Below are 22,863 nucleotides of genomic sequence, written 5' to 3'. Positions count from 1 at the left end.
AACAATAGTTCATTCTGTGAAAACGTCTGCTACCAAATTTAATGTTTGTTTTTGAAACAATCCTTCCCATTCCAGTACTAGAGACTGAACCCAGGGACCTTCTACTACTGAGCTACACCCCCAGATCTTTATTTTGTGACAGGGTAGTTTTACATTTCCCAGGATGGCCTTGAACTTGAGATCCTCTTGCTCCACCTTTTTAGTCACTGGGATTTTGGCCATGCAACACTGCTCCTGGCTTTAAAAATTATCTTTTAAAATAACATATCACCAACATTAAGTATTTTATACATATTAACCATTTTAGTAACATGAAATTCTCTTAAAAAGATGATAATGAGCTGGGCACAGTGGTACATATATCTAATGCCAATTACTTGGGCTGAGGCAGGAGGATTGCAAATTTGAGGCCAAACTGGGCAACATAGTAAGACCCCATCTCACGAAAATAAAAAGCTCAGTGACAGATCACTTCTGGGATCAATCCTCTGTACTGGTTTAAAAAAAAAAAAAAAGAGAGAGAGAGATCATGAATAAATTTAAAATACAGCGTTTTTTAAAAAAATTTCTGATTTGCAGGTTATAGTACTCAACTTAAATTCTAATATCCTTTCCCTATCACAGAAATATAATTTGTCACATTTTAACATATAACTTACAAACATATTTAAAGATGGGATGGCTACTTGTTTGTTAAAATACTATGAAAAAATATAAGGTCATAACTTTTGTGATTTTAATGCAATATAAATTATTATACAAAAATAGCCTTTCTATTTGGGATATTCAAAGAGTATATTCAAAGGGTCCACATAGAATTTAAAAACAAAATGACTCGATGGAGTCAGAACAGTGGTTGTAACAACAGTGAGAATACGAGGGAAGCTATAAGATTAGTGGATTACTCAGACATGAGATATATTTACATTTCTGCAAAATTGTTGCCTATGAGAGAGGACATTATCATTTCAGGTGTTTAACACGTTTTTATTATTAAACAATTTTAGTGACACAACAAGGATCTGAAACTAACCAACTTGATCATAACTATTCCAAGCACCCATTCCCATTCTGCCTAAACACTGTCATATGTGCTGAATGTAATGAACAACACATGGAGAACTATATCTAAAAATAATTCTCCTGGGCTGGGGTTATAGCTCAGTGGCAAAGCACTTGCCTAGCTTGTGGGAAGCACTGGGTTCAATCCTCAGCACCACATAAAAATAAACTAGTAAAGGCATTCTATCCATCTACAACTACAAAAAAAAAAATTAAAAAATATTCTCCTGAAATAGGTAGTCTAGAATCCGATATCCATTTAGTTTGGTGTAACTGTGAACCTATTTAAAAAGCACCTGACAAGGCATTACTAGAGGGAAGAACGACAGAGCTCCACAGAGAGAAGAGACGGACAGTGAGTTCACAGACTGTAACGGAGCTTTCTTCTCCATAAACAGGATTTTCAGGTCTTGGGCTCCAGGAAGTCTGTGATTAAATCAGCTACATATCTTTACTAAAGAATTTTAGAGAAAGACATGTAAAAATTAAAAAAAAAAAAAAAAAAAAAAAAAAAGAATTTTATTACCCATCGGGGATGCTTGAGCAGTCACCTATAGAAATGCTTCTCCTAGCAGAACTGCCCCCTCCCCAGTGACATAACAGCACAGGACATGGAATACTTGGTGTGGACTGGCTACATCCTGGGGCCACCACACACAGACCAGGTCAACAATACTTCTCCCTGAAAATGTGGTTTAACTTGTTTTTTAAGTTGTTTACTATAGCTACAAAAATCAGCCGGCTTTTCAGAAAACAATTTATTAAATCAATGAAGACTTGTCATCATATGCAAATACAAACAAAATAACTAAAGCATGCGCTCACCATAGAGACATCACTGACACGTCTTAGCTGATTTTATTAGATTGCTTTCCTTATTTCCACAAATTTTAGGCTGTACCAACAAATACTGAAAACAGTAGAAAATTACACTACATTAGAAGCAAACACTATACATACAATGGAAAAGACTACAGGGACACAAAACTAGAATTTTATTTAGAGCACAAGTACACAGACAAATATGAAGCAAAAACAGTGAACTGATAAAGACGAAAACAGCTTAGGGTAAAAGATCAGAGAGCCACAAAATAAAAATGAAACCAATAGTATACACTCTTAATGAGGAAACATCTATATTAACAAGTATCAATTGCAGAGGGTTAACTGACCAAGAGCATCACGGTCACACATCTTAACATATTCACAGAAATTTCCTTCCATTTCAATTCATCTTTCTCTTCTTTTCACAAATTATAATTGTAGCAGCTTTTATAAGTTTAAAAATATGATTTAAGTGAAACTAACACCATCCTTTTCTTCACATAAAGTCAGTTAAAAGCTAAGTGGCCAGAAAATACATAGAAAAATAACAACCTATCAACCTGGGGAAAGTAAATGTATACTTAAACACATTCTTATGACTTATAAGAAAGAGGGAAATTGAATACAGTGGTGATTCCACCAACCCAAGTTAGTTCTTCATTTTAACAGAAAAATAAGCCACACATAGTGAGTCTATTGAATCCAAATGGCATCCAGTCATTTGCTCACCAGACTTGAGGCCTACGGAATTATAGTTCATTTTCATATTATAACATAAAGTACAAACTCTTACTTGCTAAGGGGTTAATCTGGCAAATTTATGTCTAACTTTAACAGTGAAAATGATGAAAGTCATAGGAGAAATAGTCTATAAATTGGAAACCTAATAAATGTGTATGTATTATGTGAATAAAAACTACTCTAGGCATTAAGGGTCTCAGGACAGATATACAAAATATAAAAGACCCAGAGGTGGGAAATAAACCCAAGAGTAGGATTCAAACACATATGCCGGCTCCTATCTAATAGATAATCATCAGGATATAATCATGCCAGAATCTCTGGGGTCCAAAATACAAAAAGAATTTTTGATACAAAGATTTTGCTTGAAAATCCAGATGTAGGAATCTAGAAATACTTCTGTACGATGCTGGATACCCAAGGGCAAAGGCAGTGCTTCTTCAGAACACACCACTGGATTTCTTTTTATTGCTTTATCATCTCATTCAGGGGCAAATGTTTAAAGCATATTTTGGAGGAAAGGCTCTAAGTTAAACTCTGCCTTTCTTTTCCTCTGAAAAAAGAAGTGGTGGGGAACTTGATGAATTAGTTTTAATATTCTTAGAATTAAATCAGTAATTTCAGCAGCACTGCTTTCAAATACAGCACTTGCTGTTGCTATGTATCTGACAGTCACACAAAAAGCCTCTATATAATTCAGGAGATTATCTTTGATTAAAGGACTCTTGCAATTACAAACCCATTGAACTGACAGAAGGAAACCCTGCACTAAGGGAGGAGTTTTGGCATGTTGGTGCAAAAAGGCTTCTTAGGAAGCAGTCAGAGTATAAATAAAAGTATAAATGATAGTTCCCCAGTGTTTAATTTTAATAAAATACAGCAGAGTTAATCTGTCCGATCATCTCTCTCTCAACTTCCATTTTGCTTGGAATTGTTGAGGCAAGACAACAACAGGAACCACCAACCAGACAGGTGGGCATGAAAAGATCCTGAGGTCACAAGGCACCAAATATTAAACACGCCTATGGAGATACTGAATGTAAAAGTTAACATATGGGAACTGTGAGATTTCAATAGTCCCTTATAAGTAAGATACTAAATATCCTTATTAAATGCAATTTGAACAATAACTCATGATGATTAATGTATGGCACCTTGTAGTCTTCTGCTGTTTTACTGTTTGGCCTAAAAATGTCTCGATCAAGGTGAATTATGCTGCTCCATGTCATTCTACTGGATTTTTCTGAAAGGAGCTCAAGTAGAAAAACGTAAAAAGTAGAGGCTGAAGAAGAAAAAACATTTAAAACTCTAGGGAAGAGAGTACTCAAAAGCTCAGAATTGTTGCTTTTTCTTTTAGCAAATGTTTCAAAAAGCTGGGAAAGTATAGAGGAAAAGCTGACCTAGCCTGGAATGACACACAGGAAACAAGATTTTCAAGTTTGGCACCACTTGACAACTACAATATTTCCTTCCACAGAGGCCACTAAGTGCTGGCTTGAAATATTGAAAAACAAAGTACATACTTTCTCAAGTCACACATACAAATGTTGACTGGCACAGCCTTTCAGCACAGTTTTTCAGTTAAACTACAATATGTGATAGCAGCAATGGTGAACAATTCCACATAAACACCACAAATACACATCTGAAAAGCACCTATAACAACATGCAAAACCTCAACAGTGACATCACTGAATATTTCACAATGCATAGAAGTTGTAATGGTTTTTGGCAAGTTTTTTTTTTTTGTAACAAGTACTTTATAAAACAAAAATTCTTTAGTTATAAATGCTATTTAAAAAGTTGTAGTTTAATGGATTGTAGATATAAAAGTTCAGATAATCTGAGTGGATTAATACTAAACATGGACCTGCTACTTCATCCAGTATAAATAATCAATTATAAATTAATCTCTAGTGAAATTATAGTGGTATTTGATTTATAAAATCTAAGAATTAGAGAAAATAAAAATCACTAAAATATTGTATGCACAATTACTGTTAGAATTTTGTATTGCTGATGTCTTCCTAATTCTTCTTACCACAAATAAATTATGCCTAAGTATTTTCAAAGCTCTCATTGAGATGAATGCATAATGGTAAAAATGCCAAGTCCAGTGGAATACCATGACAAACATTAGAAGCCTAGCAAAATTCAACATTTGGTAAAAAGACAAATAATACACTGTACCTTTAGAAAAATCCTAGAATTTGACCTTTTTTCCCGAACTATGATTTGGTGAATATAATTTATAAACATTCTTATAGTTTTGCTTCAATTACTTTTTAGAAGAGAAAGCAAGACCAGAGAAAAACCTTGCCTCTTTACTTCTCCTGCTATAGGTTTCTTTCATTGGCTAGCATTGTTTCCCTTTCCTATCACTAAATAAATTCACTTCAGAACTATCCTAACTATGTTGACAGAAATGTGATCCTTTTGACTGAGGATATATCCCAAATCTTCAAGTATGATTTTTAGAAACTTCCTATCAACTAAGAGGACATTGTAGATTGCATTCCAAACCAATTATCTTCAACTATGTAGTTGAATATCCAAATGAACAACAAATTAAACAGAAGTTTACTTTTTAGTTCATAATCTATCATTAAAATTCAATCCCAGCAGCTCAGGAGGCTGAGGCAGGAGGATCAAGTGTTCAGAGCTGGCCTCAGCAACAGCAAGGCGCTAAACAATTCAGTGAGACCCCGTCTCTAAATAAAACACAAAATAGGGCTGGAGATGTGGCTCAGTGGTTGAGTGCTCCTGGTTCAATCCCTGGTACCAAAAAAAAAAAAAAAAAAAAAAAAAAAAAAGGAATTTCAAATACTTTAGGACCATTGGTAGTTTAGTTCCTCTTCATAACTGAAAATTAAATATAAACGAGGTAGGCTGAGAGATACTTGATAGAATAAAAGAAACTTATATGTAGAGATTATCCTAACATTTTATAATGAGAAATTGCTAAAACAAAGATATAACACTATACAATTAAAAGTGAAATTTCACATTCAAAAATAGCCTACTTGAAAACTGACAGCTTCAATCTACTCCTAATAAAAATTTGAGGGCTTAAAAAATCAAAACTTGGAAAACAAGAAAAAGATACTCCTTTCTAATTCAAGGTTAACTTCCATGTAGGATTATTTTTCCTGTCTAAATACTCTATTATCCTTGTATTTATGTATAGATAAGAAGTGAGGACGCCTGGGAGCCAGTCCTGACTCTAACCCTACCTAACAAGGTATGAGCACCTGGGCACTCATCTCTTCTCTCTAGGGCTGTATCCTCCTCTGTAACAGAAGCGTAGATTAGACATCTCTAATCTTACTTTCTAGCCGGCATACCTGAAGGATACCTAATAGAGGTAGGAGCAGCTAATTCAGTCTAGTGAACCTCAAAGAATTGAAAGCAGGAGCAGAGAACAGAATTCTGGCAGAATGTGCCCCGCCCATACACCCCAGAGGACATGATACTCTTATTCTTTTCAGCATCAAAAACCACTGGGCTCTAGGATCTCTTGGGTTCTTTTCAGGACTAGTTTCTATGATTATTATTCAACAAAGACAATGGTTTACATTAATACTCTGACCCAATTAATATTCTAGTCAAATTAGGGCTCTGACCTAATTAATAACTCTTGATTCTAATGGATAATGACATGGTATCACATAGTATACATAAAAACTCAATTTAATGTATTAAAATACTATCTCTTAAAAAGTAACATAAAGTTCAATACCAAATCAGGTGTTTTGCTCAGGTTAGCAGGCCCACAAGGTCAATTTACAAATAGGCTGGATTATGAGAAATTTTATCTCCCTTTTCTCTTTAGAAGAGTGAAATCAGAGTTGTTGGTAGTTTCCCAATAGCACCCTCCTTTCTCCTGTTGTATCACTAGAAATACATCAGCCATCAAAAGGATGATATCTGCTGTGTAATTCTCATCCCAGCTGTATTTGATGGTAAGGATCTCTAAAATTATCCTAGCTCTATCACTCTGCCTTATGAAAAGCTACATATTCACATAATCTCAGCTGGAGTCAAATGAGGAAAAAAAGCAATGTTTGAACACCATGAATTAAGGGAAAAACACCAGGGCTGGGTGCGATGGTGCACACGTGTAACCCAGGAGGATGAAGCAGAGGGATCACAAGTTCAAGGCCAGCCTTGAAAACTCAGCAAAAGCCTGTCTCAAATTTTTTAATAAAAGGGCTGGGGATGTAGCTCAGTGGTAATGTGCTTGCCTAATACATGGGAGGTTGTGGGTTCAACCATAGATCCATGGAAAAAAAAAAGAGAGAGAAAAGGTGCCTTTGCCAGTTATCTATCTGCAAACATATCATATGGCAGATGTGCAGAGATGTTATCTTGTGTAAAGAAATTCTATTTGAGAAAAATTTATTAAACTGATTGCTAATTCGATAGTATTTATAACTACTTTGTTTTTGTTGTTTGTGGTGCTGGGGAACCCAGGGCCTTGAGCACATGTTCTACCACTGAGCTACACCCCCATGACATTTTTAATACTTAGTATTCTTTAAAAAAACAGTTGTTGTAGATGGACCCAATGGATGCTTTCATTTTACTTATTTTTATGTGATGCTGAGGATCAAACCCAGTGCCTCACATGTGCTAGGCAAGTGCTCTACCACTGAGCTATAACTCTAGCCCCCTATGACTCCTTTTAAAAGGACCTTTGAAAAAAATATCCTACTGCAACAAATTATCATTTAGTCTCCTTGATTTTTTCTCTAGGCTTAGAAATTTGTTTCCTGGGTTATATGATAGTTTGTATTTACAGATGCTATGTATAACTTTATTTTGGCTAGAGACATGAAAATCAAAATACACCCCTCCTTTAGATAAAGAAAACCAGTCAGAAATGGGCTGAGTAAAAATCAGAAGTGTTTCTCTCATATTAAATTGTGGATATAATCAAACTAGAAAAAAATCTGAATGGTTTTATACTCTTATCTCTAATTCTGGGAATCATAAGTACAGTTATTTTTTTTCCCCAAGAAAAAAATAAAATATCCCTTTAGGTAACTATTATCTCACATATGTAAATGAAGAAATTGGAGATGTCAAATGGATTGCCCATGTCACAGTTCTAGTAACTAGTAATATGTCTTACTAGTTCTGCTCTAGTAATCATAATTCATTAAAAACCAAAACCAACAAAATACTTTACTTAATACTGTTAATTTTCTGGCATCAAATCGGTAGGTGAGACCAACCTCCCTGGCAACCACTATTTAGCACCTGGTTGGTGACACTACCAACTTATGGGCCTAAGAGAGGTGCTTTTGCCTAGAACCTACCCCGCCCCCTGTCTGAATTATAGGCATTCTCTTGAAATTGTGTTTTTGGCTTTATTTGGGGGTAAAAAAAAAAAAAAATTATAGTCACTTAAATACACCATTCCCTATGCACACTTAACTCCAAGACAAAGTTAGGTGTTCTTTAAAGAGTGACACAAACTTCTGTTCTTTACTAGTGGCCAAGCAGGAAAACAAACTCTGTTGAGGGTCTCATCTCAAAATAAGTACAGTGATGGGACTTAAATAAGACTGTGCTAATAAACATGCTAGGTGGTAGCACTGATCTTAATCAATTCAGAGTTAAATGGATAGTGATTTCATTATACCAGAGATCTCATTTACAATTTATCACTTCAGAGGGTCTACTATGGAAACACAACAAATCACTTCTTGAACAAGTGGCTACAGCAGAAAAGCACAGGGTTTAATGGGATCTGGATCTAGTTTCAGATACTGATGCTCTTATGCATTAACTGTGACATGGGCAATCCATTTGACATCTCCAATTTCCTCATTTACATATGAGACAATAGTTACCTAAAGGAATTTTTTGTGAGAATTAGGAAAAACAACTTAGAGAAGCACTGAGCACAAGGGCTCACTGTAAGTGTGTAATAAGTGAGTCTTTGATGAGAGATCTGTACACTCCTATGTACATGTGTACCTATGTGAATACCATGGATGGTAATAGAAATGGCTTTACCTTGATTTTAAAACAGGCTCTAAAGAATATTCCCCACATGATACTCAAAATGGTATTATAGGGAGGGGTTGAGGGGAGGAAAAAATAACAGAATGAATCAAATACCATTACCCTATGTAAATGTATGATTACACAAATGGTATGCCTCTACTTCATATGCAGAGAAACAAGTTGTACCCCATTTGTTTACAATAAAAAAAAGCAGTATTATATATCATAAAGCAAAGCAACATACTCAATATGTAATGGACAAACTGCAGGAGTACAAAGTTAGGAAAAATATGCAAAACAGTATTATCAGAGAGGTTTTTGCTGGGCTCTCAAAAATGAACCTTTCGTCACAGTGTCTTTTATAAATCCTCAGAGCAGAAACTATTTTATAAATCTCTGTACCACTCCCAGTGTCCAGATCTTTATCCAAAAAAATTCCTTATGTGACTATACATTTTCATCTCATTAAGTCACTGCTTTCATGGAATCTGGAAGCTAAGCTATAGGACTTAGACAAGTTAATGCCATCAAAGTTTCAGCTAACAATGATCTGAAAAACCAAAGAGATCTGATCTATGCCAGGAACTTTTCAAACTATTTGGTAGATGAGGCAGTGACTCAACATAGGGAAAGTGAATTAACATAGGGAAAATAAATATAAAATAAATACTTTTAAGAGTTATATATATTTATGAACTATGTTCATATCAGCCCGATTGGCCATAATAAATGGAATAAGGTATCTTAAGAATAAGGTATCTTAGATAAATAACCTGGACATCTCCAGCCTTTTCAAATATTCTGACTTTTAAAAATTGCTAACATTCATGGTTTTCAATAAAGTCACTTAAATGAATACAGAAGACTGAATTATGTAATACTGTCATCCAAATGCTGATGTAAAGGTTCAGTTTTTGTTAAAGATGATGCAAAACTTCCAGTTACATGAGGGGCACTGGAGAATTTCTTGCATGATACTACACTGATCTTAAAAGTGTAAATTTTGCAAAAATTGTTTAGTTTCTGTATGAATCAGGACTGCCCAAGGAAAGGCAACACATTCAGTTGTACTGAACACCAGTTGCACTGCTGAATTTTTTCTACAGCACATATAAGATTTTGCCATCCATCTCTGCCACAGTGTGAAATATTTTAAGTTAAAATTCCAAACAGTAAAAATGGCATCTGGCTGTGTTATGTCCTCAGTATTGTTTAGATAAAAGTACAGGGGCTGGGGATGTAGCTCAGTAGCAGAGTGCTTACCTAGCACGTGGAAGGCCAAGTTTGATCCTCTGCAGAGCAGGAAAAAAAAGTGAGGTAGTTGCCGATTTTTTCCTAATTTACTCAAAGAAATACTATAATTTGGCTAACACTTCCAACTAAGCCAATCTTCAGAAAACAATTTTCTGAATCTAAATGTTACAGTGTTCCTATTTGGTTTGAATTATCACTGCAAAATATAAATAAAAATAATTCACATTCTCAATTTAATTGTGTTTGCCTAAATGAAAATGCAGTAGTATTAAGCAGGACACATTTTCATTTCACTACCTCAATAAACACAAATAAGGACTACAAATTTTCTAGTTCTGATTTTCCAGTGCATCCTGACTACCTTTCTTCTTTCAGGACAAACTTACTTTGCTATTAAAAACATATTGAGAGGCTGGGAGTGTAGTTCAGTGGTAGAGGGCTTGCCTACCAGCATGAGGCCCTGAGTTTTATCCTCAGCACCATAAAACAAACAACATCAATGACACATCAAGAATTTAGAAACTATGTCCACAAAAGGGTAAAACACAGTAACATTTTAAGTGTTTTATAGAAACCTTTTAAAAAAGAGAGGAAGCCCACATAAAAATAACCTTATTTAATGAAAAGAATTCCCTTACAGTAAGCTGTCTTGTGCACTTACAGACTAGTTCTAGAATGAGGAGAGCAGGAAGGTTTTGTAAAGAGAACCAAGAAAGCGGTGCTGTTTAAAATGAACTGGGGTGGGGGCAGGGGACAGAGTGCACTGCCATGAAAGCTCACTTAGCCTTCACAGATGGAAAGACACTGTCCCTGTCTATAGCTCAAATCACTGGAAACTAATTACAAACTGGTACTGAAAAAGGTGGTGAGAAGTGACACCCACTTCCTTGGCTATGATCTGGATGACTTATGATCTCACTATAAAACGGAGATAACTCATTTTCTTTTCCAAGTTGTTGGACAGGCTAAGGTAATATCCTCTCCCTTTCTTCTTTTTTCTACATGTACAAAAGAATGCTTCTTTTTTGAGGAAGTCATGAAAATGAAGTTAATCCCACTACACAAAGCCACAGCAGACTTCCCACTCTGTACCAAATGTGGGCCACAACTCAGAGGAAGGGGTCTTTCTGTGCTTCTCACTTTGTAATGGAAAGAGCTGCCTAACCAGGGAAAGCTCAGTTCTGTGACAACTTAGCAAAGTAAATCAGAGGGAAATCTGTCCTGGTTGTACAATAAATTAGTACATAAAATGCCACCTACCTTCCTAGCTAAAGTAAAATATGAGGTTGCCTTGAAGAACAAATACTTCCCAATAGAATGCCCAGATCCAACCAACCAAGATTTGGAGGTGTGCTAATGATTATACAGGATAGGAACCTAGCTCACCTCTATTATGGTTCTAATGTCTACACTTATTTTTTGAAGCATCTTAACTAATAATTCATCACAGCCAGTTTTCAAATCTTGAAAACAAAAACCTTAGAAAAACCTTCAAAAATGTCTGGCTAAAATTATTATTACTATTATTGCAAGATATTACAGATAAATGCATTTATATTTACTGTAGAAGAAACTTCCACATTTTCAAGAATGCTTTGAATCTGCTAAACTTAGTAACAAAATATTTTTACTTAAAACAAGTGTCAATATTCCTTTGATCTCAACTGCAGTCAAGTAACCTCCCAAAGGAAAAGAGACTGAAGTTTAATACTTATAAATAATTCATGAGATTTGAGCTTTCAAGAGGATGAGGTTTTTGTTGTTGTCTTGACTAGTATTTTTAGATTTTTATTAAGACTTCTGTTCTCTACCTTCTTTTCATGCTTGATATAAAATCTAATGTCTGGGATAATTTTCAAGTTTGGGTAGTTCTAAATTTCTTGTAAATCTCATAATCAAACTTCATTTACATTAATTTCTTAGAGTTAAAAAAAATTTCTATCTGGGTTCAAGCACACCAGTAAAACATGAGCTATATAAGTCTTTTTTTTTTTTTTTGCCACAAGATTAGACTTTGCATATTATTTAAAAATTATGTATCTTCCAAAAAGAATGGCACCTTTATTCCTCCTTCTACTCCCTTTTTCCCTAAAGAAAAGTTGTTAGATAAACATATGCATTTTCATACACTGCAAAAAAAATGAGGCACAGGAGCTAAGATTCTAATTTAAGTAAAAAAAGAATGGATAAATACTTTGATGTCAGGTTTATACCACTCATATTCTGTCTGGCTGAATACCATATTGTGTGAGCAGTAAAGTTAGTGTTGTCTCCTCCATGATCAATACAGAATTTTAAAAATTAAAAAAATAAAGTCATCTCTGAAGGAGACTAATAGAAGTGAGAGGTGTGTAAGAAGGTAAATCAGGAGTTTCTTTTCTAACAGGTTTTTAAAAACGGAATTCTTTCTCTGCTCAGTGTTGCCTGAGAACCACTATGGTTTTGTAAAGTCTGTAACAGTAATTATATATAATCATCCACAAGTACATTTATTTGTCTTAAGCCTATAAATACTATGTTAGGAATACTAAACTATCTCCATTGGCTTACTTGTAAAAAGAAAAATATATTATATTTATATTTATATAAAGTTAACACTGAGGGCAGAGGAAAGGGAATGAAAAGCAGTGTATCATCAGTCTCTTGGGACACAGAAACCAAATTGGGGTCTTGAGGCCACCTGGGTCAAGCAGTGTCTGAGGAGGAGTCATAGGAGGCAGAGACAATGAAATTGCCGCTGTTGGAGTGCCCAGCCACTGACTGGGCAGCCTGCTGGCTGAGGTTGTTACAGATAAGCACCAGCTGGTTGCTCTGGGCCTCAGATAAGGTGCTGCAGCTCTGATACACACTGAAGTTGGTTTTCCGGCCCGGGATGTTGCCCTTCTCACACATGGTCTTCACCATCTTGGCCAGCTTGTTCTTGCCAAGAGCCTGGCAGTTGTACCAATGCAGAGCTGCCAAGTTTACAACTGGCTTGATTGACAAGTAGAAAGGGGCATCCTCATAGCGCATGGCAGGGGGCCGCCGCTGGGCATACTCTTTATAGTCCTGTACAGGGCAGGTCTGTGGGGCATGCTGGGTGGCATACACACGTGAATCTGTCCCCCCTCTCTTGGTTTTGGCATTCAGATCACCAGTGTCTTGACCCATCCACTCCAAGTACTCCAGTCCGGTTTCTGTAACTCGGAGTCGAATATCACCCCATTTCAAGGTAGATCCATGGAAGCCTGTGCAGTGACCAAAAGCTTTTGTGTTATTAAGCCAGACAAGGTTAAGCAGACCCTCAGGGTTATATCGGCTTAGCAGACCCCTCTTCCGCAGGATGAGCTCATCAGCAAAGGTAAGCTTCATGGACTTGTGTGGTTTATTTCCTTTTCCTTTGCAGCGGAGTTCAATCTGCTTCTGTTTGAGGGCCTCTTGGGAACGCTTGAATTCCTTATCCCTGGTGATACTGTAGCCATACCTGTGTTCTTTTAGGTATCGTTCCAGCCCACACTGGTAATTCGCCAAGCTGTTGGGTTCATACTCAGACCCATCCTTCTGCCTCGCATCAACAAAGAAAGAGGCAAGGTAGGCATCCAACTCCTTGCAAGGGATGACATAAATCTCTCTTGTTTCAGAAGGGTACTTGGAGATGAGGAACTCACGGAAATTGCGGAGCGCAGTCTGTGTGCTCCGGATGGTTTTCTCATTCTGCTCCCTGCTGAGCTCAGCTGCTCTTTCATCCTGGTCTGCAACAAATTGGGGAGGGGAGGGATAGAGAGGGTGTTGATGAGTTCAGACAATGCACTTTCTACTCTGAAATAAAGTTTCCTTTTATAATGAAAAGGGAAAAGAAGGAATCAATTGTAGAGAGATCACTGATAAAACACTATTTACATGCCTGTCACATTATAAAAGCCAACTTCAGTTTCACAAACGTACTAGAGTATGGCCCATTACAAAGTGAATTTCTTATGTCACTGGCACAGTTGTGTGTGAAGGTTTGTGGCAAGAGTGAGATTAGAGGTAGCCTTCCTTTTGGGAAATTCGGGGAACAGAAATGTGCTATTTATCCTATGCAGTATGTGTGGGCCTCATTAAAAATAACTTAATATTTTTTAGGGCATTTGATACTTGCTCTTCTATAGCAATTCAGGTAAATGTAAACTGCAGGACAGTTTATAATGAGTGATAAAAAACATTTTAGTTTGGAGGAAAGCTTCATGACTATAAGGAAAGGAGAACAAAATAAGAATTAGACTCCTGGGGGCTATGGTTGTAGCTCGGTGGAAGAGCACTTGCTTAGCATGTTTGAGGCACTGGGGTTGATCCTCGGCACCACATAAAAATAAATGTGTCCATCTACCAAAAAAGAAAAGAAAAAGAATTAGGCTATTATAATAAAGATGTAAGGAAGGGGGTATGTCTTCTGCATACGCTTTTATTTATTTAATGTTTTACACTCTGCCTCAGGACTTGAAGTACCTGTTTAAATCGTCCATGATAAAGCAATGTTACTCAAGAGCAGCAGTCTTTATGCTCTACTGTGCTTCAAAATCACTGAAGATGCTCTATCCAGTGCAGACTGGCAGGTGGCAGGCCTAGGGCTCTGCATTTTAGCCAGCACCTCCACACTCACGATGAGGTTCCAGAGACCACACTTTGAGAAACAAAGTTCTAGTGTCTGTGTTCTTTGTAGGAAACCCTACTCTATTTTATCTAGACTATTATTTTTTTCTTTTTGACATGGCTAAATTCAAAGATATCATTTGAGTAACACTAAATTTAAAATCATATTATTTTAAAATAATTCTATGGTAATTCTGGGGCTGGGAAGATAGCTCAGTCGGTAGAGTGCTTGCCTTGTAAGCACAAGACCCTGGGCTCGATCCCCAGCACCCCCCCAAAAAAATTCTATGGTAATTCTATAAGAAAGAATTGCCAAAATCCACATAACTTTGTAAAATGAAACTAAAATTCACTAGTTAGATATTTATAAAGGCACATTTTTGAGATCACATTTCCAATATTCAAATATACAAAAGCATTTTTGCTTCAGTGAACTTGTTTCACTATTATGCTATTTTTTCCAGTTGAAATTATTTATATATCATCAATAAAGATGCTTATCTTTCCATCAAAAACATGGAAGCCACAGGTTGGATGTAGCCTTTTACCAGCTGGCTTCTTTGACTATTTACATGTAAAGTCAAAGGGGCCAGCACGTTGTTTATTTTGGCTCTCTGTTCAAATATCTATCACAGCAGTCTTCAAACGTCAAGCAAAGACTTTCTAAGAAATAAACATTCACAGACAACTTTAGGGAAAAATTTTCCAGTTCCTCAATTTTCACATGGAATCTTTTCTAAAACTTAAGTATCTAGGAAGGAGACTGAGTTTGAGATTGTTGCCATTGCCAACCTAAATCTACTACGCTCTGGCGTATAAAAGGCTTTTGAGAAGCCAACAAAATTTATACATCAATGATTAAACCACTAACTTTTCCTGTTCTTCTCTGCCTTATACAGATTCTGATATGGGTGAAATCTGCCATTAGAAATGGGGTTTGCAGCCTGAACTGAGGTACTCTGAATTCAGGACATCTGAAGGGCTATAGGATAGGCAGGCTAGAACTGGAATATTCTACACAACTACCAAATGTTCAGTATAATGAAGAGGTTTAAATAAAACTTATTTCAGATTTAGTGTGCTTTAATTCACAAAGTACTTAATAACTATTACCAAATCTTATGAGGTACTGACTCTACTTAAAGTCAATTCTTATTTTCATTTAATAAAACATTTAATAATTTTGACTTCCTTTTTACAAAAATGTAATGTTAAAAAATCTTTGGGTGTCAATTTAAAAATAAGTGAGTGGTATATAATTTTTTCCAAGTTCTCTTAACGGGTATATGAGTATAAGTGTCTTAAGTCTGTTGGACATAATTACACAGTATTGGTGGGTCTGCTGAAGTGGACTATGGAAGGGGCTGGAGTGCTATCTTGGGCATATCACTTGTGACAGTGCCCAGGTGTGGCAGCCAGCTCTCCCACTTCTGTCTCTCTTCCACATTTATTGCACTGAACCAACCCACTCAGAGTTGATGAACACATTCATACCTCTTCTACTCATCCTTAGCCTGTTTTGTGTGTGTGTGTGTGTGAGTGTGTGTATTACTGGAGATTGAACACAGGGCTTTGTGTATGCAAGGAAAGCACTCTACCAACTGAACTATATCCCAACCCTAGCCTAGCCTTTTTATAAACACTTTCCCTCCTTTCTCCTGGGACTCAATTGTATTAAGAAATGTTTATACAGCCTTAGTCTTTCCTAAGAGCTTGGAATGCATGAGAGGCTGGAAGGGCAAAGACACCCTATTCATTTTACATGAATAAGGGAAAGGAAATGTTTTAAAAACCAAGTAAAAGTGTATGTTTTTCAGCTAATAGCAAAATCAATTAAAGCCAGAGAAAATCAATAATAGAGAACTATTACCATTATCCTGCATGTATCTCTATTTTAAGAAAAATCTTCTGATCCATTCCTTTTAAAAACTTTTTATTGGGTATAATGTACACATAATACAGCAGACTAGTCATTAAGAGCATGTGATTTGCTTTCACAAATAGAATACACCTGTGAATTCAGTAACTGAATCAAGAAAGAACATCACCAGCATCCCAGAAGTCTTTTATTCTTCCAGTCATTCCCTTGCACAAAGAAAATGGCTATTCTGACTTGAAACATCATAGGTTTGTTTGGACTATTACCATAGCACATGCGAATGGAATCTTAGAAGGCTTCTTTTGCCCAATCTTGTACTTGTGAGCTTCACTCACATTGCTGTGTATCTGTAGGCAATATATACTCATTGTGGTGTCACATTCCATTGTATGAATTTATCACCATTTATTTCCCATGCTATCTGACATTATGTTCTATTAATTTTCAGTTTGGGGCTTATTTCTAATAAAACTGCTATGAACGTTCTGGTAGGTATGTTTTGGTGATCATGTGCATGCATTTCTGTTGGGGTCTATTTAGAAGCAGAAATTCTGAGTCAGAAGCGTTAACATCCTCAGCCTTAACAGGTACCAACAACCAATATTCCACAGTGGCTGTGCCAGTTTACTTTCCCCACCATGACTGTGTGAGTTCAGATTGCTGCACATCTTCAACAATGCTAAGAAATATTAGTATTTTTGTTTTAGCCATTTTGGTGGGTGTGCAGTGGTACTGCATTGTGGATTAAATTTTCATTTCCCTGATGACTAATGATGTTGAACACATCTTCATGTTTACTGGCCATTTGGATATCCTCTAATGTGAAGTAAGTGCCTGTTCAAGTTTTTTTGCCCATTTTTCTATTAGATTGCTCTTTTCTTATTATTTGGCTATCAGTCTTTGTCAGATATGTTTTTCAAATATCTTCTGCCAGTTTGTGTCTTGCCTTTTTATTTTGTATCTTTTAACAAACAAGAGTTCCTAATGTAGACCAATTTGTCAGGATACACACACACACACACACACACTTTTCCCCTTTATGATTCTTATTTTTTTGTGTTCTGCTTAGGAAATCTTTCTTATTTCAAGGTCATGGAAGATCTTCAATTTCTTCCAAAAGCTTTAGCTGTTTTACTTTTCACATTTTGATTTGCTGTCCATCTAGAATTAATTTTTACATTTCAATCTGCCATTCACTAGAATACCACCTACATGTTCTTAGAAATTAAGATTATTTTTTAAAAATATGGACCATGATTCATTAGATTTTAATTAATGAATATTCAACCTCCAGCACCAACAAATAAGCAAATGGGCAATAATATAAGCTTCCAGTAGTCTAAAAGGGACAAATGGGTACAGAGTGGAAGTCATCCTCCCAGATCAACTTTGTTACTGTTTCCCTCTGCAATCAATATTACCAACTGATTGGGTACAATTTTTAGGCTCATTGTTTTCTTTCAAGATAGGGAAATAAATATACTATACATCCTATTTTATACCCTGCTTTTACCATTAGCAATGTATTAGAGATAACTCCACAGTATTTTACATGGATATACCATAAATTCATCTAACTTCTTAATTCCCTGCAGAGGTGAAATGTGCATTATTTTCATCAGTTGCTATTAAAACAATGTTGTATACACACAGCTGCCATGTGTATGTAAATATGTATACAGAATTAATTTCTAAAAGTACAACTGCTATATTGTTATTTCACTGCAATTTATGCTCTCATAAGATATGAGTGCTAGTTTAATCACTTCTCCAGTTATAATGCATACCAAGCTTTTTTATACTTGCTTATTTAATTGATGAACTATTCCATGATTTTATTTTCCATTTATTTTTATAAGTGAGATTTAATATTTTTCAAACATTTATTAAACCTTGATTTTTCTCATTTTTTCTCTGAATTATTTTTGTCCTATCCATTTTCTTTTATTATATTGATTTATAGGAACTCAACTACATTTAGAAATTTTTATATTTACAAATAGAAAATTGTATATAGCCTTAATTCTTAATATTTATTAACATATTAGCCTCATATTTTGAAGTGTATTTAGCCCTTTTTCTATAATACATATATAAAAATCAATATACATGCACCATTATATATATAAATGCATAAATGGAGAATGTCTAAAACCAGGTTACCATGTTAAATTAACAGTGATTGTTGCTCATTACTGATACAGTGAAAAAAAGTCTCCTAGAATTTTCTTTTTACAGAATAATGTTAACTTTGGGGTTAAATGACATACATAGATTGACAGAGATCTACTTAAGACTTGTTAAAGAGTTATCTTCCAATTCATATTTTGTTTTTTTTTTTAATCTAGGACTTGTGTTAAATTTTATCAAATGGGTTTCCAGCACCTGCAAACATGATGACATAATGTTTCTTTTGTGAAATTAAAAGATTTCCTACTGTGGAAGCAAAATTCCATGCCTGTTATGAATCCCACTTGGTCCACCAGTTCTTCAGAAGTGACAGGTAATTTTGCCCCTTGGTATGCAGCATCACTTCAGTGGAAAATGGAGATCTCTTACATCCATCATGTCTTGATGTCATATCCAAATCCCCATCTGATTACTACATTCAGTAGTCCTTCTTTATATGAAATTTTGGGTTACAGAAAAGTTCTAGCTTTATTTAAGGAAAGGTTTGTTTCTATTTCTCTTTAAGGTGATTTCAAAGAGAAGTGGTGGGGTAAGACATTTTTGCTATGTGTTCTTAAAGCCAGAATTGCTGAATGCTTTGTGATCACATAAAATTTGCTCTATGAAAAAAGGTTAAATTCCTGAAGATTTTGACATTTACCAATAACTTAGTAGTCAAAACTTCATTAGAATTTTGTTTGAAGGAATGTACAGGGTAAGAAATAATTTGTTAAATAGCTTTGTTGCTTACCTAATGCTGGTGGATAAAGAAATTTTCAATAAACCAAATAAGATACACTATAAAGGTAAGTCAGTTTTTTGAAGTATGTTTATAATTCAGTAGGCAAACCAAATGAGTCACTGTTATGAATGGGAAAAAAAGCATTATTATATTATATTAAATATAGGGAAATTTTAAAAACAATATGGGTAAAATACTAAAGGAAGGATACAACATAGCCAGACCTAGAATGTAACTTCAGATCTTAGGATCTGCTCACAAATCTGCTCTTCCACCCAGTCAATGTCTCCTCAGCCACTCTTACATGACAAAACCTGAAACCCTGGCATCATCCTTGATACTTGTTCTCTCCCAAGTCTAACCCGTTTAGGCATGCTCACTGAGCAAGTGATCGAGGTCAGGAATTGAGTGAACAGTAACACAAATAAGTAAATTTAGACGAATGGCACAAGTGCTGTCAAGAAAAATAGCAGGGTGTTGTGAGAGAGAATCAATGACTCATTTAAGAAGGATGCTTCTCAAAAGACCTAAGAAAGAGAAGCCGGTCATGCAAATGGGAAGGGGGAATAGAAGAGGGGGCCAGAACATGGCAAATTCTTTTTTTTTTTTTTTTTTTTTTGGTGGTACTGGGGATCGAACTCAGGGCCTTGTGCTTGCAAAGCAAGCACTCTACCAGCTGAGCTATCTCCCCAGCCTGGAAATTCTTGAAATCAAAACAAAATTTGAGAACATGAAAGGAATAACAGTGTAACTGGAGCAAAGTGGTCAAGACTAAGAGTGATGTGAGGAAAAAGTTTGAAAGTCTATGGGACCACATCACACAGGGTATTATGATCTTGTATTTTATCCTAAAAAAACTAGTTTGTAGAAAACAACATGGTCAAATTTTCATGCTGTTATCATAACAACATCTCTTCCTATGCTAAGAAACTTTCAGTAAACTGTCTTACACAGTGGGGCTTTTTCTAGAAATGGAGCACAAGGGCTGAGTTCATGTCTGGATGACCTGGTACAAAATATTCCCAGACAATAAAATGATCCTTAGCTTGGCTACCTCAGTGGAGGCAGGTGGACAGGGCCAGAGGGAACTAGGGTTACCCAAGCCTACCTGATACCTCTCTTCAAATAAAGGAAAGGTATCAGGTAAACATTGTGGGATAGAGGTTTGAGGGATCTTATCTAAGACAAGAGACATCTGCTAATAAATGGATTACACTCACACTGTCTTTTCCATATTATTACGTATCCTTTTCATTCTGCCTCACTCTTGTTAGAATGTGACCTCCTCAAAAGGAAAGGAATGCTTAGAGGTGGCCTTAGTAAATTTCTTAAACAGTGTTTCTACACTGATATAGGTAGGACCCTGCCCCAGTAAGTCAATTATTTTTTATGTACATGTCACCTGTGAATCCCAGGTAACCAGCCTATGTCCTAGCACATCAGAGCTACCCAATGAATACATAAAGACCAACTTAATAAATGTACGGACTGCTGACAGAATTTCAAATCTACAGATACTCAACATGTATTTCAAATAACTGAACATCCCAAGCATGGACCTGAGTATGGAAAGGAAGAACTTCTGGATGTGCTTATTAGCTTTCAAAATAGATTTTAAAAATGTTTCTTTCCTCTAGAACTTACACTGTACATGATGGCTGAGATTTTAGTGGTCCTCGCTGTCACTCTATCACAGTATGGTTCCGGTTATAAGTAGGGAGGTTGGATGAATTCTGTGTAGAAGGAATGGGTGACTTTACTTCTTCAAATGAATGGTCACTTAATTCTTGACTGTACCATTTACAACGGTCATGATACTTATCACTTAAATTTACTCTGCTTCTCAAAAGCAGTGTCCATCCTGTAAAACCCAGGACAGGGAAGTACTTTTTCAGTAAATGTAGCCATCAGACTGAAAGGTTTTTCGATTATTGACTTCCAAGAGATCTGTGTGACCTGGAGATAGGTTGCAGAAAAGCCTTTGCATTGGCTCAGGAATACTTACAACAGTTGGATTCAAGTTTTTATACAGCAGCTTTTCTGTACTTATTTACACTGTCTCTATGCCTCATTAATCCAATTATTTCCTCCCTTGTTAGGAGATGGCATGGAAAAACACATAATTAGTGCAGTATCTTATGTTCTCATTTAATTTGAGGAGATTTATGTTAGATTTAAATTCAGAACCATTTGCTTCTATTGCTGCAGTATCCAATTTAAAATAAAAATGAACTTAGCTATCACATCCCTATGTGATTTTATTAAAATAATACATCTGAAGCAATAAGAAACATTCCCTGATGTTTAACTTCTCCTTTATTATTTCTATTTCAAAGCAGAGTATTTTGTCTCACTTTTTGCTTGGCAGATAAAAGAAATGATGTTCAAATTTCTTTATAAATCAGTGAGTGATAAATCCATGAGCTTATTAAGTAAGAATGTATTTTAAATTTGCAAAGCAAAATAAATCTGGTGAGATTTATTTTTATAAAGTTGAGGTTGGAATTATTTAATCCACACTTTTGAGTCCCCACCATGCCCCTAGCATTTTAAGAAGACCTGTGATGTGCAGCAAAAAGTAAGTTCCTGATGGTTAAGAAAATCACATCACAGCTAGAGAGATGACTAACTCACAATACACAGCACCATGCAATTAGGTACTGAGTTTGTGACACAGGCTCTAGGTCCTACAGGAATTCAGAAAGAAGAAAGTGAGAAGTCAAACAGAGCTGAAGTTGTACAGGAGCACTAATCCACAGGTTGGGACTTGTGGATGGTTTTCATGGTTGGGTACCATTTAGTTAAACAGAATAGGAGGGTAAGGGCATCCCTGGAAGAAACTGAGCAAAGAGAAAGTCTGACCTGTGTTCATGAGGACTATAAAAACACCAATCCAGGTTTTAGAGTAGGAGGGGGCGGGTTGCAGAAGGGAGTAAAGCCAGACCAGTGGGGTGGCCACATGGAAGGCCTTCTATGGAAATCGCAAATGTGTACAGAGAAGAGATTGACAATGTTAAATGCAAAGAACCTTCAAATGCCAAAAATTTAACAGAATTACTTTTTTAAAAAAATAAAATATCCATTTCTCTACCTCTGACATCCCTCATTCCTCCTTTACTGTTATTTTCTTCCATAAATCTATCACCACCTGACAGATGACATATTTGTTTCTTTTGCATTTGTGTCCTTCACTGGACTGTGTGTAAGAAGCAGGACTTCAGAGTTTTATTCCCAGGTCTGGAAAAGCACTTGAGAAGTAGTAGTGTTCAACAGATAATAGCTGATGTGATTAACATTTAAGCTCAAAGTTACTGAGATAACTCTCTGTGTGTAATTGCCCAGTTCACAACCATACTGACTGCATTTAGAAAAAACCAAAAATAAAAAAAGAGTGGCATACACATCAATGTTCATAGCGGCTCAATTCACAATAGCCAGACTATGGAACCAACCTAGATGCCCTTCAATTGATGAATGGATAAAGAAACTGTGGTATATATATACAATGGAATATTACTCAGCTATGAAGAATAATAAAATTATGGCATTTGCAGGCAAATGGATG

At 35.8% G+C, this 22,863-nt stretch overlaps 1 protein-coding gene across 9 annotated transcripts in view; it reads right to left on the bottom strand.

Moving 5' to 3' along the window:
- The window catches only part of KIAA1958, a 144,145-nt gene that overhangs the window by 15,425 nt on the left and 105,857 nt on the right, over positions 1 to 22,863 (bottom strand). For 4 of the 9 annotated variants that reach the window (XM_079112599.1, XM_079112597.1, XM_079112600.1 and 1 more), the window contains one exon: positions 12,274 to 13,628. The exons of 2 other annotated variants lie outside the window; for them this stretch is intronic. In XM_079112599.1, the coding sequence (XP_078968725.1) occupies positions 12,583 to 13,628 (1,046 nt within the window). In that variant the 3' untranslated portion in view covers positions 12,274 to 12,582. Of the gene's footprint in view, positions 1 to 1,901; positions 5,404 to 12,273; positions 13,629 to 22,863 lie in introns of those variants that run through there. 3 more of the 9 variants (XM_079112601.1, XM_079112604.1, XM_079112602.1) reach the window with 3 other exon arrangements.

The sequence above is a fragment of the Sciurus vulgaris genome (genome assembly GCF_902686455.1).
Source record: "Sciurus vulgaris genome assembly, chromosome: 15".
Classification (NCBI taxonomy): Eukaryota; Metazoa; Chordata; class Mammalia; order Rodentia; family Sciuridae; genus Sciurus; species Sciurus vulgaris.
This window is presented reverse-complemented; position numbering and strand designations above follow the sequence as displayed.